The sequence below is a fragment of the Nicotiana tabacum genome, chromosome 15, assembly GCF_000715075.1.
Source record: "Nicotiana tabacum cultivar K326 chromosome 15, ASM71507v2, whole genome shotgun sequence".
In the NCBI taxonomy this organism is placed as follows: domain Eukaryota; kingdom Viridiplantae; phylum Streptophyta; class Magnoliopsida; order Solanales; family Solanaceae; genus Nicotiana; species Nicotiana tabacum.
This window is the reverse complement of record NC_134094.1, coordinates 13,374,555-13,393,229: the sequence shown is the minus strand read 5'-3', so window position 1 is coordinate 13,393,229 and position 18,675 is coordinate 13,374,555. Positions and strand designations below refer to the sequence as shown.

At 34.5% G+C, this 18,675-nt stretch overlaps 1 protein-coding gene across 2 annotated transcripts; it reads left to right on the top strand.

Annotated features, from left to right (window-relative positions):
- Positions 1 to 2,152: 2,152 nt before the first annotated feature.
- Positions 2,153 to 8,823, top strand: LOC107799162 (cyclin-dependent kinase F-4-like). 2 transcript variants are annotated; one of them, XM_016622246.2, is made up of 18 exons: positions 2,153 to 2,382; positions 4,019 to 4,403; positions 4,495 to 5,051; positions 5,130 to 5,208; positions 5,299 to 5,367; positions 5,446 to 5,535; positions 5,617 to 5,755; positions 6,059 to 6,161; positions 6,260 to 6,312; positions 6,421 to 6,487; positions 6,781 to 6,889; positions 7,175 to 7,240; positions 7,418 to 7,486; positions 7,585 to 7,648; positions 7,737 to 7,847; positions 8,054 to 8,085; positions 8,189 to 8,270; positions 8,360 to 8,823. In XM_016622246.2, exons 3-18 carry the CDS (start codon positions 5,044 to 5,046, stop codon positions 8,566 to 8,568), a joined length of 1,350 nt encoding a protein of 449 aa, XP_016477732.1. In that variant the 5' UTR covers positions 2,153 to 2,382; positions 4,019 to 4,403; positions 4,495 to 5,043; the 3' UTR covers positions 8,569 to 8,823. The 2 variants fall into 2 exon arrangements, with proteins under 2 accessions (XP_016477732.1, NP_001312592.1); NM_001325663.1 differs by lacking the exons at positions 2,153 to 2,382; positions 4,495 to 5,051 and having other exon boundaries at positions 4,206 to 4,276; positions 8,360 to 8,568.
- The last annotated feature ends 9,852 nt before the right edge of the window (positions 8,824 to 18,675 follow it).

Here is an 18,675-nt window from a genome sequence, read left to right as displayed (position 1 = left end):
CATTTATTAAAATGTACCTAACTAGGCCCCATATGGTCCCCCAAAATAGTTGTCCCAGTTACTAAATTTGTCACAAAATGGTCCAATTGATTCTATACTAGTAGTATTAATTATTCTACGATTAAAAATTAATAATAAAAACTACTCGGTCATATAGAAGATTAATATAATGAAAAGACTAAGAATCAAATATCATAAGTTATTATTCCCTTTTATTTAACGTAGATTTGCAGAATATTTTTACTTTCTAGAAGGAGTAAGCACGTACGACTTTTCTTAAAATTTTATGAAATAAAATATTATCTCTTTGCAATTTTTCATAATACTTGTTATTTCCTTTGGGTTGATTTTCTTATTATTTTGTTGTCGTTATTGTTTCTTTTATTCAGTATTTCCAACATGGCCTCTCTGTTTTTTTTCTCAAACTTACCTTCTTTTTTTTTTTTTTTTTTTTGAGTTGAGAATCTATCGAAAACAGACTCTCTAATTCATACAAGGTAGGGCTTGCGTAAATACTTTCCTCCCAGATCTTACTTATAAAATTACAATATGTGTATATGTTATTGTTACACATTTAGGAATATTTTTGAATAGACGATCTTCTTTGTTTAATTTTCCCATTACTCATTTAGTACCAAGTTTCCCACAAAACCGTGGGTACACTAAAGTTGCTAAGCTAGAATAATATTCCTTTAGTTGTTATATACTCCGTATAAAGGAATAGTCATTTTATTAAAGAATAATTTTCAACAATGTCTTTTACTTTTCCTTTTGAATCTTTCAATTTCATCAACTGTTTTTTTATTTAAATAGTAAAAAAAGATGCAAAGATAATTCTATGATCAAAGGTCACAATTGAAATATCATTTTGTTGATCTCCTAACTATTGCTTTTTAATTTATTTTCATATTTTCGGTTAAATGTGGAGGTAAAAAAGGAAGTTGTATAGAATCACAACCTATAGTATTCAGTATCCGAAGCATACCAAAGGATTAAAACGCACCCTATTGAATCGTTTGGGTAGATCTGTTTTTTAATATTTGTGGCTCATCGAAAACATGACTCTTGATAGTAGAATATAGAAGCCGAGGTTAATGTAGAAGATTAGTAGGTAGCCGATTATACTTTTTTTTCCATACATGTAGTATTATAATTATTCGTATATTTTCTTATTCTTAGACTTTTATTATTATTCACATATTTTTCATATGCTGTGTTTTTTTTTTTTTGCTTCGATTTTCTTACTATTTTGCTTTTGTTATTGCTTCCTGGCTTCTCTACTACCATATTTCCTTTAACACTGTTGTGACTATACTTTTCTTGAGCGGATGATCTATAAGAAACACCCTCTCTAATATCTTCCCCAGACTTTACTTGTGAAATTTCACTAAAATTATTATTGTTGTTGTTGTTATTGTTGTTGTTATTGTTATTGTATTTAGTTATATTAATTATTTACATGAGATTTACTTAACATAAAACAAAAAACAGAAAATCGTTTTACGGTTCATTTTTTTTATTCAAATTATAATTATATAACATCATTCCTTTCAGAGTCAGATCCATGATTTAAACTTTATGAGTTCAGATTCGCAATTCTACCACATTTCATCTAATTTAATGAGTTCAAAATTTATTATTTATACATATTTAATAATTTTTAGGCAAAAATACAGGGCAGAACGAAAGCTATAGCTTATACATTAAATACTCATCTGATTCCTTTTATTACTCCCTCCGTTTTAATTTAAATAATACACATTCCTTATTAGTTTGTTAAAAAAAGAATGACATATTTTTATATTTAGAGACAATTTAACTTTAACTTTTCATTTTACCCACTTTGTCCTTAACGAAAAATAAGTTCTTGCCCTTAAGCTTTTTTAGGACCACATATTTTAAAATCTTATTCTTATATTTTGTGACAAGTCAAATTATATCTCGAAATTGAAAATGTGTGAGTATTTTTTTTTTTTACTATTTCAGTGTCTGATATGAAAACTTGTTGAATAATAGTGAAAGGACAATTACCATTATTTTTTTTCCTTAAAAAGAAAAGACCAAAATTAAATAAAATACCACACGTTTTATAATAATTAGGCTTTCTTTCTTTTTCCCTTTATTTATATTTATTAACCTTTTCTTGCCTACAAAGCGAAGATTGGCATCATCATCACCATCACTATCACATCATAATATAAATAGGGGAGTCGGCTGGTGAAATTGCCATTTTGCAGAGGCCAAAAAATATCACCTAGAGAGAGAAAAAAATCACATTCAAATCGGAAAATCTTTTTTTCTAGGGTTTGTTAAAATTAGCTGCTCTGGATTTCTTCTTTCTCTCTTCCGTGGCTTCCTTAGGTTATGCCGTTTCACCTACAGGTAATTTTATTATTATTCCTCCTTATTTTGTTTTTGTTTTTTGTTGCTTTGTTTTTGTTTTTTTGTTGTTTTGAGTGTAATTTATGAATTTGTGGTTGTATATTGTGTTTTTATATGAATTTGAGGTCAGATCTGAACGTATTTGATATTTTTGTTTGGAATTAATTAGTTCTGAATCTACGCGTTATGAATTGTTTGATTTTCATATTGCAGTTATTGCGTTGGTGTTTGAATTGTGCTTTGTTAATGAATTCGAGGCGTTGTAATACAATATCTCGAGCTAGCACCTGTTTTAATGTATTATCTGATTTTTCGGCTATAATTTATATTGTTTATTTTTCTTCCCTTCTAATCTCAAATTAGGGCTGATGTATGCATGGTTGAGTTTTAATTTGCTTGTGGAGCTAGTTTTGTGTGAGTCTCTTTTATTGTGGTGTATGAGAGATTGATTTATCCAATTTGATTGGGCGATTCCGGTTACTTGGATTGAGCATTAGCTCTCCTTGCTATAGTTACATTAAGTTCTGTTTGCCTCGAGTTTTTTTTAGCTGTAATGGTGAGAGGTGGATCTAGGATTTGAATTTTATGAGTTCCGATAATGACCTTAATTTATATATACATTAATAATTTGGTTCAAAGTCAAATATTAGTCGATATTTAGTGGATTTCTTAATAAATATATAGAGTCTGGGTGGTAATTGTGAGATCAGGAACCTCTAATTTTAAGTGAAATGATTTAATATTGGAATGATATGTGCTTTAATAGAGCGAATAGATATGGAGGATTTGTGCAACTAGTTTGGGTTTGAGGTTAGTTGATTGATTGATTGATTTGGTGGGTTGGGTGTTTTCTTTTACCAGCTCAATGCCTGGAATCTGGTGATCTTGTGGATTTTGGTGGTGACTTAGTCTTTTGGGTGTTGTTAAGTTTTGGCCTTTTGAGGGTAAATTTATTGAGTTGCTAAAAGTTGTTGAGGTTTAGAAAGTATCATTACCTTAATGATAGATCTTCTAGGTAAGTCTTCAAAGCTTGGGTTTCAGCTATTTAATTGTGTAGTTGTAATTGTTTATTAGATATTAATGGTTGTAAGGTGCACCTTATGTGTGCATAGCCGTTACAGTGATTTTTCTCTGTTAATTGCTTATTAGATAGTCATTGCGGCGAGATGCACCATAATGTAGAATTTTGCATGTGTAAACTTGTAATGCCATTTAATGATTTGATTATGTGTGCATGTTGTGTGAGTATTCATAGGTAATATTCAGCTTTGAGCCGCAAAAATTATGTGCCTGTCATCAGATTCACAATTTTCTATCCCTCTTTTTTGTATTTGTTCTTGCCTTGTGTACGCTTTACGAAATTTATGAGTGTCTCAAATATGATCATGTGGCTGTAACTAACAAAATATATGATCGTGTTCTAATTATCCATTATTGTCCTGCTGATAACTTGAACATCGGTGGAGATAACAGGTCTCTGCTACTCTTGTTTCATGTGTATTTACGTAAGGAAATTGGAAGAGGTTCCTTTTGAGTGCTCACCAGTTAATTATTTGCATTACATTTAATTAGTCAAATAATGCTATTCCATCATCTTTCTCAAGTTCTTTCGTTTTCTTTGGTTATGCTTTTCCAGGATTTGGTAGAGTTCAATTCCAGGGTATTAATATTACTTAGGACATGGAGCAATTGTACCTTTGCTCAGTTCGCTTTGAGTGCCAAGCTTTTTCATTCCAGGAAGTCCTTGATTGGCGGTTCCTCATCCGTGGAGCTTTCCTTCTTGTTTCTTTTGTCAATTGCACTTAGTGAACAGCTTCTACTGAATGATCAGTACAGGAGGCCAAATGCGAATTTTGTATAAGCTAGGTGTTGGATGTTTTGCTCAATTCCATAAGTAAGCTGCACCCACCTTATTATGATGTCAGTTGTTACTGTACTGTTAACTACCTCGGCAAGTCTATTGTTGCTAGTGCATCACCAATACAAAACCCATTCTGGATCGTTTGGAACCTTCCTCTGAGGTATTGATATGGGTTGTCTGTCTGCTTATCCAGTTGTTTATGTTTGTAATAGCATCACACTAATCTTTGTTGTCTCTTTCCTTATGTGCAGGACTAAAGTCAGCTGATGTTTCTACGCATCGTTGAGAGTTAGATTGCATTTTACTCACTTTTGTCTTAGTTTCTAGGAACCTTCATCAGGATTCAGTTAACTGGAGTATCAATATCAGATTAGAGCGTATTTGAAGCAAGGAGCTAGTGTACTTTCGAGAAACACTGTCAACTGGATCTTGAGCTGATAATTCATCCTTTTGAATTGGGCTTGTTTCGGGTCTAAGTTAGTTGTGAAGTGAGATCAAAATGCTCTTCAGCATCTATGTTTCCTTGCTTTCTCTGCCTTGTTATGATAGTGGATTTGTTGATGCGGTATATTTGATGAATAAGGCTGTCAAGCCCATCCATCTTATCAGTACTGGTTTTGCCCTTGTCTGCAGTGTAGCAGAAAACTAACGGTTGATTTTGCTGAATCAGCCGGGCTACTAGTTCCTATTTAATAATTCTCTTTTCCAGTCGACTAGTGAAGAGGAACAACTCCAAGTTGTTTTTATTGTTCTATATCTCCAATAACCAGGTGTTCTTTGTGCTACTGAACCTCCAAAATATGGAAAGGTGCGATGGTTCATTTTTTCCTTGCATTAGCACTCTTTATTTTCAGTTTATGCTCAACATGTGCTGATGATGGCACAGGTACAAGATAATTAAGGAAGTTGGCAATGGTACATTTGGGAGCGTATGGCGAGCTTTGAATAAACAGACTGGTGAAGTGGTAGGTTTAAATGTCTAAAACACAAGAAATAAATAACTGATATTGCTGCTGTTGAAAGTGCCTTTAAAACTACTCATTTACGTACCATAGGTTGCAATTAAAAAAATGAAGAAGAAGTATTATTCATGGGAAGAATGCATAAACTTGAGAGAAGTGAAGGTAAAAAGATATTCTGCCTTAGTAGTTACGCTTGCCTCCTCCTCTTTCGAATGCAATTAATTGTTTATTCTTTTGCAGTCATTGAGGAAAATGATCCATCCGAATATCGTTAAGCTCAAAGAAGTGATTAGGGAGAATGACATTTTGTACTTTGTGTTCGAATACATGGTATGTGGTGGTTCTTGACCATCTATATTTTTTATGAATTAGTTATATTTACTTATCTAACTCCATGTGGACTTTTCTCAGGAGTGCAACTTATATCACCTTATGAAGGACAGGCCTAAGCTTTTCTTAGAATCAGAAGTGAGAAACTGGTGCTTCCAAATATTTCAAGGTCTTGCATACATGCATCAACGAGGATATTTTCATCGCGACCTTAAGCCAGGTGATCATAGCTGATTCTCTTTTGAGTTAATTTAATCACAGCTTCTGTGAGGATCTTTTCATTTATTAAATTGAAGGGTTGGATTTCCTTGCTATTTGATGGTGAAGACTGAAGGTTGAAAGCTAATATTTCCAAAGTTATGCTTTCCCCCTTTTGCATTTCCCTTGCAGAGTTGAATTTCAAACTCTTTTTTTCTTATTTTTGGATCTGACTTGCAGTCCATGACTGAATACTTGCATTTCATTGGAATGTTTTTTCAATTTTCCGGATTCTGATCTGACATGTATTTCTACTGCTGTACAGAGAACTTGTTGGTTTCAAAAGATACAATAAAAATTGCTGATTTTGGTCTTGCTCGGGAGATCAATTCTCAGCCTCCATATACGGAATACGTCTCAACTCGCTGGTCAGTGCATTCCTGATCTGTTTTATCTTCTTTGAGCAAATTACTCAGGTGGTCTTTTCTTTTTTCCCTTTTCTGATAGCTATCATGTGGAACTGCAGGTATCGTGCCCCTGAAGTTCTTCTACAGTCACCAATCTATGGTCCCGCTGTTGGTGAGTGAAATTTTGAGTATCTATTTGAAATTATTTTGCTCTTCCCCCTTGTTTGGAAAATATTGTTTTTTTTTCTGTTTTCTTATTGATCGTCTCTCTTATATCCAGATATGTGGGCAATGGGTGCAATAATGGCTGAGCTGTTAACTCTTCGTCCTCTATTCCCGGGTTCAAGGTGTGCATTCGCCTTTCTGATTTTTTCCCTTGTTAATGCATTTTCTTCTTCTATATTTTTGAACGATAGTTTAATTTCAGTTTAGATGTGCACAGATATTTATATAAGGGGTGATTGGCTGAGCTGAGATGGGTTGAGCTATGTGATGTTCCTCTCGTGTATCAGTTTTGTACTGCTGTTTAACTTTTATGGACGTTTAATGATAGTTTCATAATGGATAGTTGGGTGTTGGACATCGTAATTTTGTCATATATTTTCCTTTTGCTGAGAATTGTCTCTCATTTTCGGTGCAGTGAAGCAGATGAGATCTACAAAATATGCAGTGTTATAGGTACTCCATCAAAGAGTGAATGGGCTCACGGGCACGAACTTGCTAGTGCTATCAACTACCAGTTTCCGCAGGTCGAATGTGTTTTCCTTATTTTTTGTAAATATAGGGAACTAGAAAGGTTATGTTGTTTTTCATGAACCAACATAAATTAACCTTGATATCTAAAGGTTTTCCTTGACTCATCATCTCCCCAGCATGCAGTTTCGATTCTTTAATCCTAAGAGATATTTGTTTTTCACAAATATATGTGAACAAGTGGGCTCTATGGTAGAAATTAGACTGTCTTTTTTATCGGCCATACCTTTTTGTTTTTGGTTAAATTTGTTTGACACCTCCTTTATAATTTGATGTGGCAGGTCGCTGGTGTAAATCTTTCTTTGTTACTCCCATCTGCCAGTGAGGTTGCAATTAATCTAATCACTGTAAGATCTTGAGAAAGCAAATGTGTTTATCTTATGAATTTGCTTGATAGATCTTTGCAGAAAGGAGGAGAAAAACCTTCTTTTTAAATTTACTTCCCTGTTTTTGATGTGTGAAATATGGAACTAAGGACAACTGAGCTTCTTACATGGCATTTCACTTTTTCTTGTTTCCTGCAGTCGCTTTGTTCGTGGGATCCTTGCAAGAGGCCAACAGCGGTCGAAGTTCTTCAGCACCGTTTCTTCCAGGTGACAAACTACTTCTATTTGTGAACAGATGTGTCCTGAATATCAATTTTATCTCTTATTTACAATTCATGGAAATGATATCGTTTATGATATTCCAGAGTTGCTTTTATGTACCTCCATCACTACGTTCTAAAGCTGCTGTTGCTAGGACGCCTCCATCTGGTATGTTTTTATAATTATTAGTAAAGCTTTCCTTGTAAGTAATTGGGTTTTATGTTTAAAGAACTAATCAAATCTTTTGTGGTTGCAGCTGGAATGAAGGGTGCCTTGGAGCAAAAAACCAATAGGTGGTCATCTAGTACGATAACCAACTCAAAGCCTCGCAGCAACTTCTCTCCTGTCAAGTCGCAATTTAGCCCAGGTAGCGTATAAAGATTTAACATATGTAGAGTTATTGGAGCTATTATTCTTCCTGCAGAGCTTTTAAAACCATCTTCTGTTTCAAATCCAAACATGAAAGCACCATGTTCCTTTCTACTCTGTAGACTCTGTACAAATGGTTTATTTCCTTTGCTCTAATGCATCTATGTTATTTTCTATATAACCACCTCGTAACATGTGTAACAGGTGTCCAAAGGAAGTTGCAAACGAATTATCAGGTATTTTGCCTTGGAAAACTTCGAATTGGTCTTTATATGCCCAATAGGGGTAGATATCAGTGTCCTGTTTCATGTAATTTATGCCAAAATTGTTTTTTCGCAGGACGCAACAAAGAATGATAAATCCCTGAAAGGCTCTGTTAAGCAGCCAGCAAAATATCGTCCTCCTGCAAGGAATGTTCCTGGTGAGTTTCAACATTAAGCTTCTAATGCACAAAAAGGTATTTTTGTGTTACTTGTTGTATTGATTTTTTACCACTGTTTTATGTGGCAGTTGTTGGTTCTGCGGTGAAGACTCGTGCAGTCTCTGATGCTGCTGAGAAGCTTGCCAACATGACCATTGGCTCTGGTAGAGCACCTATAAAGCAGCCATTGCCTCAACCTATGAAGGCAGGAGGGTTGCATGGGCCGCGTGACGTGTTCCTGGGACGATCTCAAGATATTATGCCTGGAAGAAGCTATTCGAGGAAAGTCGCAGGATGAAGAGACGGTCGGTCGTATCCGGGGTGTGTTTTCTTGTGATGGTGTTTTATAGTAATAGTGCTGTGTGCCTGATTACACCTGGATAAGTTTGGTGAGAAGCGGTTTATGTATGTTTGCCAGTTTGTTTCCTTCCGGGGTGATACAGTAGAGTGTTGGGAACTGCATGTTAAATAAATGTTGTGGTTGTGTTTGAAATAGCTTTCACTGACTAGCATTTGCTATAAATATAAATAAATGGTGTGATGATGTTTTAAATAGTTTTCTTTGACTAGCATTTGCAACTGTGCTTCCAATATTATATTACATTGACCTTTTGACAGCTGAGTTTCCTAAGGTTTAGTGTCTCTGACAAGACGCTTAGAAAATATTTGGACGGTGATTTGATTATTAGTAATACCGCGTTGAGTTCGTCAGCAGATGCCTTTTTCCCTTAGTGCGCTTTGCGTATGCTTGCTGAGCTACAGTTGTGTTAAAGCAATACCGACTAGGTTCTGCAGAGGTGAATATATGGTCTAAGGCCGGTGGATTCAAAATGAATGTGACCATATATGTACATATTCTAATCTTTTTGTGTATACATACGCAAATATATAATTCAAATGAAAATAATGGATTTAGTATAATGCGCATACTTCGCCTTAGATGAAACTAAATAATAATTTTCTCTCTTCTTCATGTCTTCAATTCCTCTCTCTATAAAATCCCTTTAGAGATACTAGCGTTGACTTGTACATATGGGTACTTTTATCAAGGTTAATTTGATTGGATATTGTCAAATAGCTTCGTATCAAAATCTAGGCAACGGGTTAAATAAGTTTATCTGCTGAAAGTTGTAAAAGTTGAATAAGTAATATTCTTGGTGGAATGATATAGTATTTGTGAGAATGCACGGGATAAAAATTTATTATTGATATTTTATGTTACAATGAGCCATATTTATATGTATACATAACACATAACCTACTCCTATTACATAAGTGACTATAACTAATTATATATATTCACATAACTATTCTAACACTCTCCCTCAAGCTGGTGCATATAAATTATATGTACCGAGTTTGATACATATGTAGCTAATACGAGGACCAGTGAGGGACTTGGTGAAAATATCTGCAAGTTGATCATTCGACTTCACAAACTTTGTAGCAATATCTTCCGAGAGTATCTTTTCTCTGACAAAGTGACAGTCAATCTCAATGTGTTTAGTTCTCTCATGGAACACTGGATTTGACGCAATATGAAGAGCAGCTTGATTATCACACACAAGTTTCATCTGGCTGATCTCACCAAATTTCAACTCCTTGAGCAACTGTTTGATCCAAATTAGCTCACATGTCGCCATAGTCATTGCTCGATATTCTGCTTCTGCACTAGACCAAGCAACCATATTATGTTTCTTGCTCTTCCAAGACATCAAATTTCCTCCTACTAAGACACAATATCCAGACGTAGAACGTCTATTAAAAGGTAATCCTGCCCAATCAATATCTGAGTATTTGATGGTAGGCTATAATTACATATTTTAGTCGCTTATTTCACTCTAATTTACTGTACTTTAATTGAGTTTGATCTTTAATCGCTAGTGTTTTGCACTTATTGTGTGTTTTATGCCTTGTAAGAGCGATTCTGAGTGATGTAGACATTATGGAGCTAATTCGAGTGATTTGGAGCTTTGAAGTTGAGTAAAAGCCCAAGGGATTAAGCCAGGATCGTGTTTGGGGGTCGAGGACCAAGTCTGGATGTCAAAATCAAAGCAAAATCCGTACTCTGAGAAATTTGCACTAATGCGACGCACTGTACGACGCGCCAGGGCAAAAAGTGTCGAGAAATTATTTTTTGAAGTGTTCTGGAAATTGCCATAAGCGCGTCGCATGGTGCGGCGCGGTAGCCCAAAAATATTAGAGTGACTTCCCATTTCCGCTAAAAAGGGTAGTTTCGTTCGAGGTTTGTTTTGGGGGCGGCTTAAATACACCAAAATACCATTTTAGAAAGGACTTTTGACAGATTTTCGACCTAAGGAGGCCAAGGAGGCTAATGAGGAGTTGGAAGAATACAAGCACAAGAATTTCATCATTCCTTCCTCACTCAAGATCCGGGTTTGAATTGAATTTATGTTTTCCTATATTTTAGTTATATTTGTGAAAAACTTCTCCATGTCTATAGAGTAGTTTCTTTTGGGTTTTGATGAATTTGGTGTATTGATGATTGTTTGTGAATTATGTATTCAAATACTATTTTTTATGTATTTGAATCGGTTTGGAAGATTTAATTATTGTATCTATATTCACTAGTTCATGTAATCGAGAGAGGCATAACTTGTGATATCTTTGCATTATATTGTTGGTTGAGTTCATAGATTCTTCTAAGTAATCGAAAGAGGCTAGTTGAATCATTGATTAAACCTAGTTAGGAAAATAATCGAAAGAGATTTTTCTAAAGACCGATCCACTACGCATTCTTGCATATCGTCACAATGCTTAAATTGGTTTATCTTGTAAGGTTAAGATTTAATCGAGAGAGTAGTTTTGCTAAACGTTTGAACTAATAATAGAGTGAATTCGAGAGACTCACTTGAATATTGGAAGTGAATTATATAGAGTTAAATCCCGAACAATTATCTTGCACGTATTCCGTCAAAACCCTATCCTCTCCCACCGATAACCTTAATTACTTATTCCTTGTTTCGATAGTCACTAGTCAATAGCTGTAGATTTTAGATTCTTAGTCATATAAATCTCAACTGTTGATCCTCCTGGATAACAATCAAGCTAGAAACTACAAAAATACTATTTAAATCCAATCCCTGTGGATACGATATTATACGATACTATCTTTGACTAGCGAGCACAATTTAAGTGTGCGTTTTGCGCTCGTTAAATTTTGGCGCCGTTGCCAGGGATTGGATATCAATAGTGTTTGAAGTAGTTTGTAGTGCTAATTCAGGAATTAGCTTTTAATTTTTTCTTTTATTTTTAGTTTGTTTGGTTAACTTCTCTTCAATATTTTTTTTGTTGAAGAAATCTTGAAGAGCACATTCTTGTTATTAAACTCTAAATGATGTGAAGATGGAGTACAACCAGCCTAAGAAAACGGTTGAAAAGTTAGCAGCTGAATATTATCAGCGGTGTGCTACGTGTTTTAAATGCGGTGGCAATCATCTATGGGTTGATTGTCAAGCAGGTAGGTATTCTTCCTATGGTTCATCTTTTGAACACTCTCACCTTTTTTCTAGTCCGTACAGGTATGATGATTCATATGGGTACAATTCTAACTCTGGTTGGGATGAATACCCTTATTATGGCTGGAGTACAAGCGAAGCGAGACAACCACCTCAAGAGGAGAATGGTAGTTTAGAAGAGCTTATGTATAAGTTCATAAATAAGGTGGAAGAGAAATTTATACAAGACGATGAAGCCACTAACAACCTAACAATGCAAGTGAATCAATTAGTAAATAGACTTAGCTCGTTGCGTTGTTATGGTGAATATATGAAAGAGATACCGTGTGAAAATGAGCCTACCCGAGATGATGAACATCTACAAAGAGAGTTTTTCACTCTGCAAGGGGACTCTGTTTCAACTAAAATGATTGAAAATGAGGCTTTGGTTTATTATGAATCAATACAAGAATAGTTCAAACCCCCACCCACCTATCCACAATTGCAATTTTTAGTAGAAGAGAATGAGGAACAAATGGTCTTGGACTTACTAGAGGAGTACTCACATGACCTTTTTTTCTTTATTTTCTTATTCTAACCTTAATCATGTGGATTTTATTTTTAGGGATTTACAGGAATATGCAGAGATTGTCTTGTGAATGAATGCAGAAACAAGTTGAGGATGATCCTACAAGAATAATCCACCGCTCAAAATGAGGCCAAGAAAGAAAGAAAAAAATGGGTCTTGCAAATATCCTTAAAGGACTTTGGCCTGATGATCTCCATAAAGAATCCCTGGGAGCGAAAGTGAAAAATGCATTCAGAATTAGGGGTGGAATTCACAAGTTCTCGGAAACGGAAAAAGTCCAGGGGAGTTTGCTTTACCTCTTACTTTTTATTTGTGTGCCATGGGGACACGCCACAATTTAAAGTATGAGGTGTGGATGTAAATATATAAATGTGTAAATATGTAAATGTGCATTTGTTTTTATGTCTTTTGTTTGATTTTTAAAAAAAAAATCAATTTCCTTAGGTAGTGTAATAATTCCTCTTGGTTTTTCTTTGTGCTGTGGTTCTTTTTTAAGGGTTTTGTTTGAACCGGTGTAGTTAGTTTTATTTTTTTAGGAGTAAGAGATCTTGTGCTGTGATTTTAAATGAAAGCAATATCTCTTGACTTTATTATGCCTTGAGAATAGTATGTGCTTTAGTTGTGACGCTTATGCTCAGTTTTTGACTCTTGTATAATCACCTTAAATTATATGATCTTAACTTTGCTTAACTACTTTGATTAGAGTATCTTGATGAGTCCGATCCTGAGTAAGTTATGTGCCATGTGTGTGTGAGGTTTCATGTATTCTGTGCATTGCATTTGATGTCTAGAACTTGCCCCGTGTGTTTGCAAAGTGAAATAGTAGTTTTATTCAGTCTTGGAAGTGATATAGGTGTTTCCTTGTTGAGCTAGTCATATGTTGTACCCACTTAATTGTTATGTATCTTAGTTAACCCCTTTGATCCTGTAATCACATTACAAGCCTTGCCCATTTTACTTCTCGCAAGCACTTGAAATTGTTATGAATTTTGTAAAAGTTAAAGTGTGGGGTGTTGGTTGGCTTTTGAGTGGAACTAATGAAATAAGGAGAAATGTGTATTGTTTTGAAAAAAAAGAGCCACGTGAATTGAAAACAATATAGTTGCATTGTTGTGTAAATATTCATTGATAGAGGTAACTTTTAATGTTTTTGTGCTTAAAGAAGTTGGGAGTTGACATATATTGATGTAAGGGTGGAGTTATGGTTTGACAAAAGTGTGGGATTTTGAACGGCCAATTGTATGTATTAAAGTGCTTAGGAAGGTGTAGTCAATATATCCAAATGTATCCTACTCGTCCCGCAGCCTACATTACAACCAAATAAAGTCATACTTGATCCTTGACTGAGTGAGCTCGATTAGTTGAGTAGTACACTACGGGCAAGCGTATGGTTCATCTTTTGTGGCATACAAATGAATGTTATTTTTGAGAGTGACTAAATTCTTTCTATATTGAGTTCCCGATTGTTGTTAAATTTTATGGTGTGTGGAACTACTCTCAATTGTTGTGAGGGCACTTTATTCAAGAAGGAAGGGTAATGTCATTGACCTCTGTGTTAGAGTAAGTGAGCGGGTTATAAATAATGTGTGGTGCTTTTGAGTCAAATCTTGAGGCTAGAATGTTAGGTGTTGTGCTTAATCTGTTTTAATTATTCTTGGTGTGATGAGTTACGAGAGTTATTTAAAAAGGTTGTGTCTATATAAAGTGTAATTTGATTGCTCGAGGACGAGCAATGGTTTAAGTGTAGGGTATTGATGGTAGGCTATAATTACATATTTTAGTCACGTATTTCACTCTAATTTACTGCACTTTAATTGAGTTTGATCTTTAATCGCTAGTGTTTTGCACTTATTGTATGTTTTATGCCTTGTATGAGTGATTCCGAGTGATGTAGATATTATGGAGCTAATTCGAGTGATTTGGAGCTTTGAAATCTGAGTAAAAGCCCAAAGGATTAAGCCGGGATTGTGTTAAGGGATCGAGGACCAAGTCTGGATGTCAAAATCGAAGCAAAATCCGTACTCTGAGAAATTTGCACTAATGCGACGCACTATGCGACGCGCTAGTGCAAAAAGTGCCGAGAAATGGTTTTGTGAAGTGTTCTGGAAATTTCCACAAGCGCGCCACATGGTGCGGTGTGGTAGCCCAAAAATGTTAGAGTGGCTTCCCATTTCCGCTAAAAAAGGGTAGTTTCGTTTGGGGTTTGTTTTGGGGGTGCTTAAATACACCAAAATACCATTTTAGAAAGGACTTTTGACAGATTTTCGATCTAAGGAGGCCAAGGAATCTAAGGAGGAGTTGGAAGAACACAAGCACAAAGATTTAATCACTCCTTCCTCATTCAAGATCCGGGTTTGGATTAAATTTATGTTTTCCTATATTTTAGTTATATTTGTGATAAACTTCTCCATGTTTATGGAGTAGTTCCTTTTGGGTTTTGAAGGATTTGGTGTATTGATAATTGTTTGTGGATTATAACTCTATTTTTATGTATTTGAATCATTTTGAAAGATTTAATTGTTGCATCTATATTCACCAGTTCATGTAATCGGGAGAGGCATAACTTGTGATATCTTTGCATTATATTGTTGGTTGAGTTCATAGATTCTTCTAAGTAATCGAAAGAGGCTAGTTGAATCATTGACTAAACCTAGTTAGGAAAATAATCGAAAGAGGTTTTCCTAAAGACCGATCCACTAGGCATTCTTGCATATCTTCAGAGTGCTTAAATTGGTTAATCTTGTAAAGTTAAGACTTAATCGAGAGAGGAGTTTTTGCCAAATGTTTGAACTAATAATAGAGTGAATTCGAGAGACTTACCTGAACATTGGAAGTGAATTATATAGAGTTAGACCCCGAATAATTATCTTGCACTTATTCCGTCAAAATCGTATCCTCTCCCACCGATAACCTTAATTGCTTATTCCTTGTTTCGATAGTCATTAGTCTATAGTTGTAGATTTTAGATTCTTAGTAATATAAATCTCAACTGTTGATCCTCCTGGATAGCAATCAAGCTAGAAACTGCGAGAATACTATTTAAATCCAATTTCTGATGGATTTGGTGTATTGATGATTGTTTGTGCATTATAACTCTATTTTTATGTATTTGAATCGTTTTGGAAGATTTAATTATTGCAACTATATTCACTAGTTCATGTAGTCGAGAGAGGCATAACTTGTGATATCTTTGCATTATATTGTTGGTCGAGTTCATAGATTCTTCTAAGTAATCGAAAGAGGCTAGTTGAATCATTGATTAAACCTAGTTAGGAAAATAATCGAAAAAGGTTTTTTTAAAGACCGATCCACTACGCATTCTTGCATATCTTCACAATGCTTAAATTGGTTCATCTTGTGAGGTTAAAACTTAATCGAGAGAGGAGTTTTTGCTAAACGTTTGAACTAATAATAGAGTGAATTCAAGAGACTCACTTGAACATTGGAAGTGAATTATATAGAGTTAGATCCCGAACAATTATCTTGCACTTATTCCATCAAAACCCTATCCTCTCCCACCGATAACCTTAATTGCTTATTCCGTGTTTCGATAGTCACTCGTCAATAGCTGTAGATTTTAGATTCTTAGTCATATAAATCTCAACCGGTGTTCCTCCTGGATAGCAATTGTTGATACCCAATTTTGCCCTCACAATTTTCCAAATATATATATATATATATATATATATATATATATATATATATATATATATATATATATATATATATATATATATATATATATATATATATATATATATATATATATATATATATATATATATATATATATATATATATTTAATTTATAAGAATTATACATGTATTTTTCATAATTTGCAGCAATATTTAGAGCTTTAAAATTAATTTTTCTGCATTTAAATTACTTAAATATTTATTAATTATCCCCTTAAATTATTTGTGGTGACCTAATCATCCAAATTTGTTATTTTACATCCACATACATGTTTTAAAACATTTTTACATCATTTCATATAATTACGTTAGTATTTTTAGCTATTTACTTAATTTTGCAATAATAGCCTATATTCATGCATAATTACGTCTTATTTACATTATTTGTGCCAAAATGGCATTTTTTAAAATTTTTATATTATTAAGTTATTATTTTCAATCATTTTAGTGCATAATAAATATTTTATTATTTATTATTAATTAATCTTATTTAAACAAGTTTGTATTTAAAGTATAGCCCAGAATTGTACCAATTTTGGACCACATTAGTGGCCCAAAACTTCCCAAACCTTAGCCCAGTCCGCCACAGCCCAAACCAGATGACCCGCTCTCTTAACCCGCCCCATCTCCCTTCGATCCTGGCCATTGATCTCAGATGATCAACGAACCATAATAAAAACCTACTCTATCTTATATCCCAAACCCAAACCCTAAAGACCCATTTTCCCTGCCCAACTGTCTCATTATTCTCTCATCTCGCCACCCGCCACTGGTAAACCCTAGCCTCCATATCCCCAATCTTCTCCAATTCTAACCCAAACATGGAATAAATCCATGATTTACTTACCTATTTTGTGATACTCTACTATTATACGCGTGTCTATGGTGTTACTTAGTTCTTACCCTATTTTTGGCAAGAATTACTTCTCAAAACGAGACTGATTTACCTTGATTTGGTGAAGATCTGGACAACCTTTTGTCTATATACACGCTACTATGAACGATTCTTGCATTATTGGTTCGATTCAAGGCCGTTGGACCCAACTAGGGTTTGAGATTTTCCTTTTTCCTTACTGATTTTTGATTGCATGTGATATTCTTTCCTTTCTTGTGTTTGACTGATGATTTTTTCTTGTTTGTATGTTTAATTTTGCTACTATATAAACCCCTCCCTAATCCCTTTTGAAAAGGGGAAGTTTTCACTGCTATTGCACTAAATATACCTTCATCAATCGTTCATCTTATTTGAAACCCTTGGCTCTTTGGCCGGCTGAAAGCCAAGGCCATAATATTATCAACCTCCTCCGGTGCAAGCACTGCTCGGGGCCCTTATGAGGCTCTTGTGAACTCTGAAGCATCGGAGATTTGGGGTTCTTGCTACCAGTATTCTAAAATCCTTATTCTTTTGCTCGTCTAATTTTGCTACTGGATAGTGCCTTTAACTCTTGCAATGTTCAATATTTTTCCTTATGTATATCTTTATGTGTTCTCGATATTAAGGATGTTTAAAATTCTGTGAGCATGATTTAGTTCCTTTGTTAGTTATGAATCCTTGATACTGCACTGCTATGATACTCCCCTGTCATTGTGTATTCTTTGATAGTTGAATGCATTTTAGTACATGTGATAGATTCCAGTTTGTTCTTAGTTTGCGTTAGGCTAATATGTGTTCTTCACTATATCCTACACTTCTATGTTAAATTTCCTTGTTTTCCTCTAGAATCAGTTCCATACATTTGTGTTTTCTTAGTATCTGAACATGTTTGAGTTTTGAGTTTCAATGCATGCCTATTATAGGTGTTCTTTTAATGAAACTGACTACCTGTTGTTAGTTATAGAGTCCTTTTCATGCCTTGCTTTGGGTACTATACTAAAACTCTTATGAAACCATTCCTTTGCTTTGAATGAATTACTGAATCTTGTGTTTAATCGACTGTTCTTTGCAAACTGGTCACAACTATATGGATCTCATACTGTCTTAAGATCTAGCCTAAACATGTTTCCTTGCTATTTGTGATCCTGATCTTTAGCATCATCTAAGACTTTAGGATAAATGTCACATTTCTTCTCTTATGTATGGTCAATTGACATGTTAATGTGTAGTTAATCTGCCCTTTCACATGCCATAAGTTTCTGTAGAGCCTTTGTACTATGATCTATTCCCACCATGTTAAGTTTCATGATATTGGCCAAGCTTTGCCACTAGTATGTTGATGTGCTGTTTGTAACCTAATTTGAACTATCATGTTGGAACTTTCATGCAAAACTTGTACTCTACTTGTCTCATGCCGATGATTATATCAAATATACGTTTGAAATCCTTTAGGACAGTGCCCTATTCTGAACTCGTTTGGCATTGTGCACCCTTATATGTTTTTCCTATAATCTCTAAGAACCTGGTCTCCCTTAACTCTCTCTCAATATGTTTTGCTATCTCTTGCTAATTGATCGAGTCTGGAATGTCAGTATTGTTATATCAACTTGCCATGACGAATCTAAGCCTTATTGATTCTCTTAACTTGCATGCTCTTTGTTTAATCAACCCTGCTATGTCTGCTTCTAAAGTACAAATGCATTTCTTCAAATTCCATCATTTAGTCACCGTTAGTAGGTCCAAAATTCTTTAAGTAATTGCTATGTGTATTTGTCAAATTATCAACTC

Bases quoted from the DNA above. Each gene is read 5' to 3' on its own strand.
- LOC107799162 (NM_001325663.1), top strand. From the start codon at position 4,206: ATGATCAGTACAGGAGGCCAAATGCGAATTTTGTATAAGCTAGGTGTT. The intron at 6,313-6,420 runs GTGAGTGAAATT...TCTTATATCCAG, and splicing joins AATCTATGGTCCCGCTGTTG to ATATGTGGGCAATGGGTGCA. The intron at 7,487-7,584 runs GTGACAAACTAC...ATGATATTCCAG, and splicing joins TTCAGCACCGTTTCTTCCAG to AGTTGCTTTTATGTACCTCC.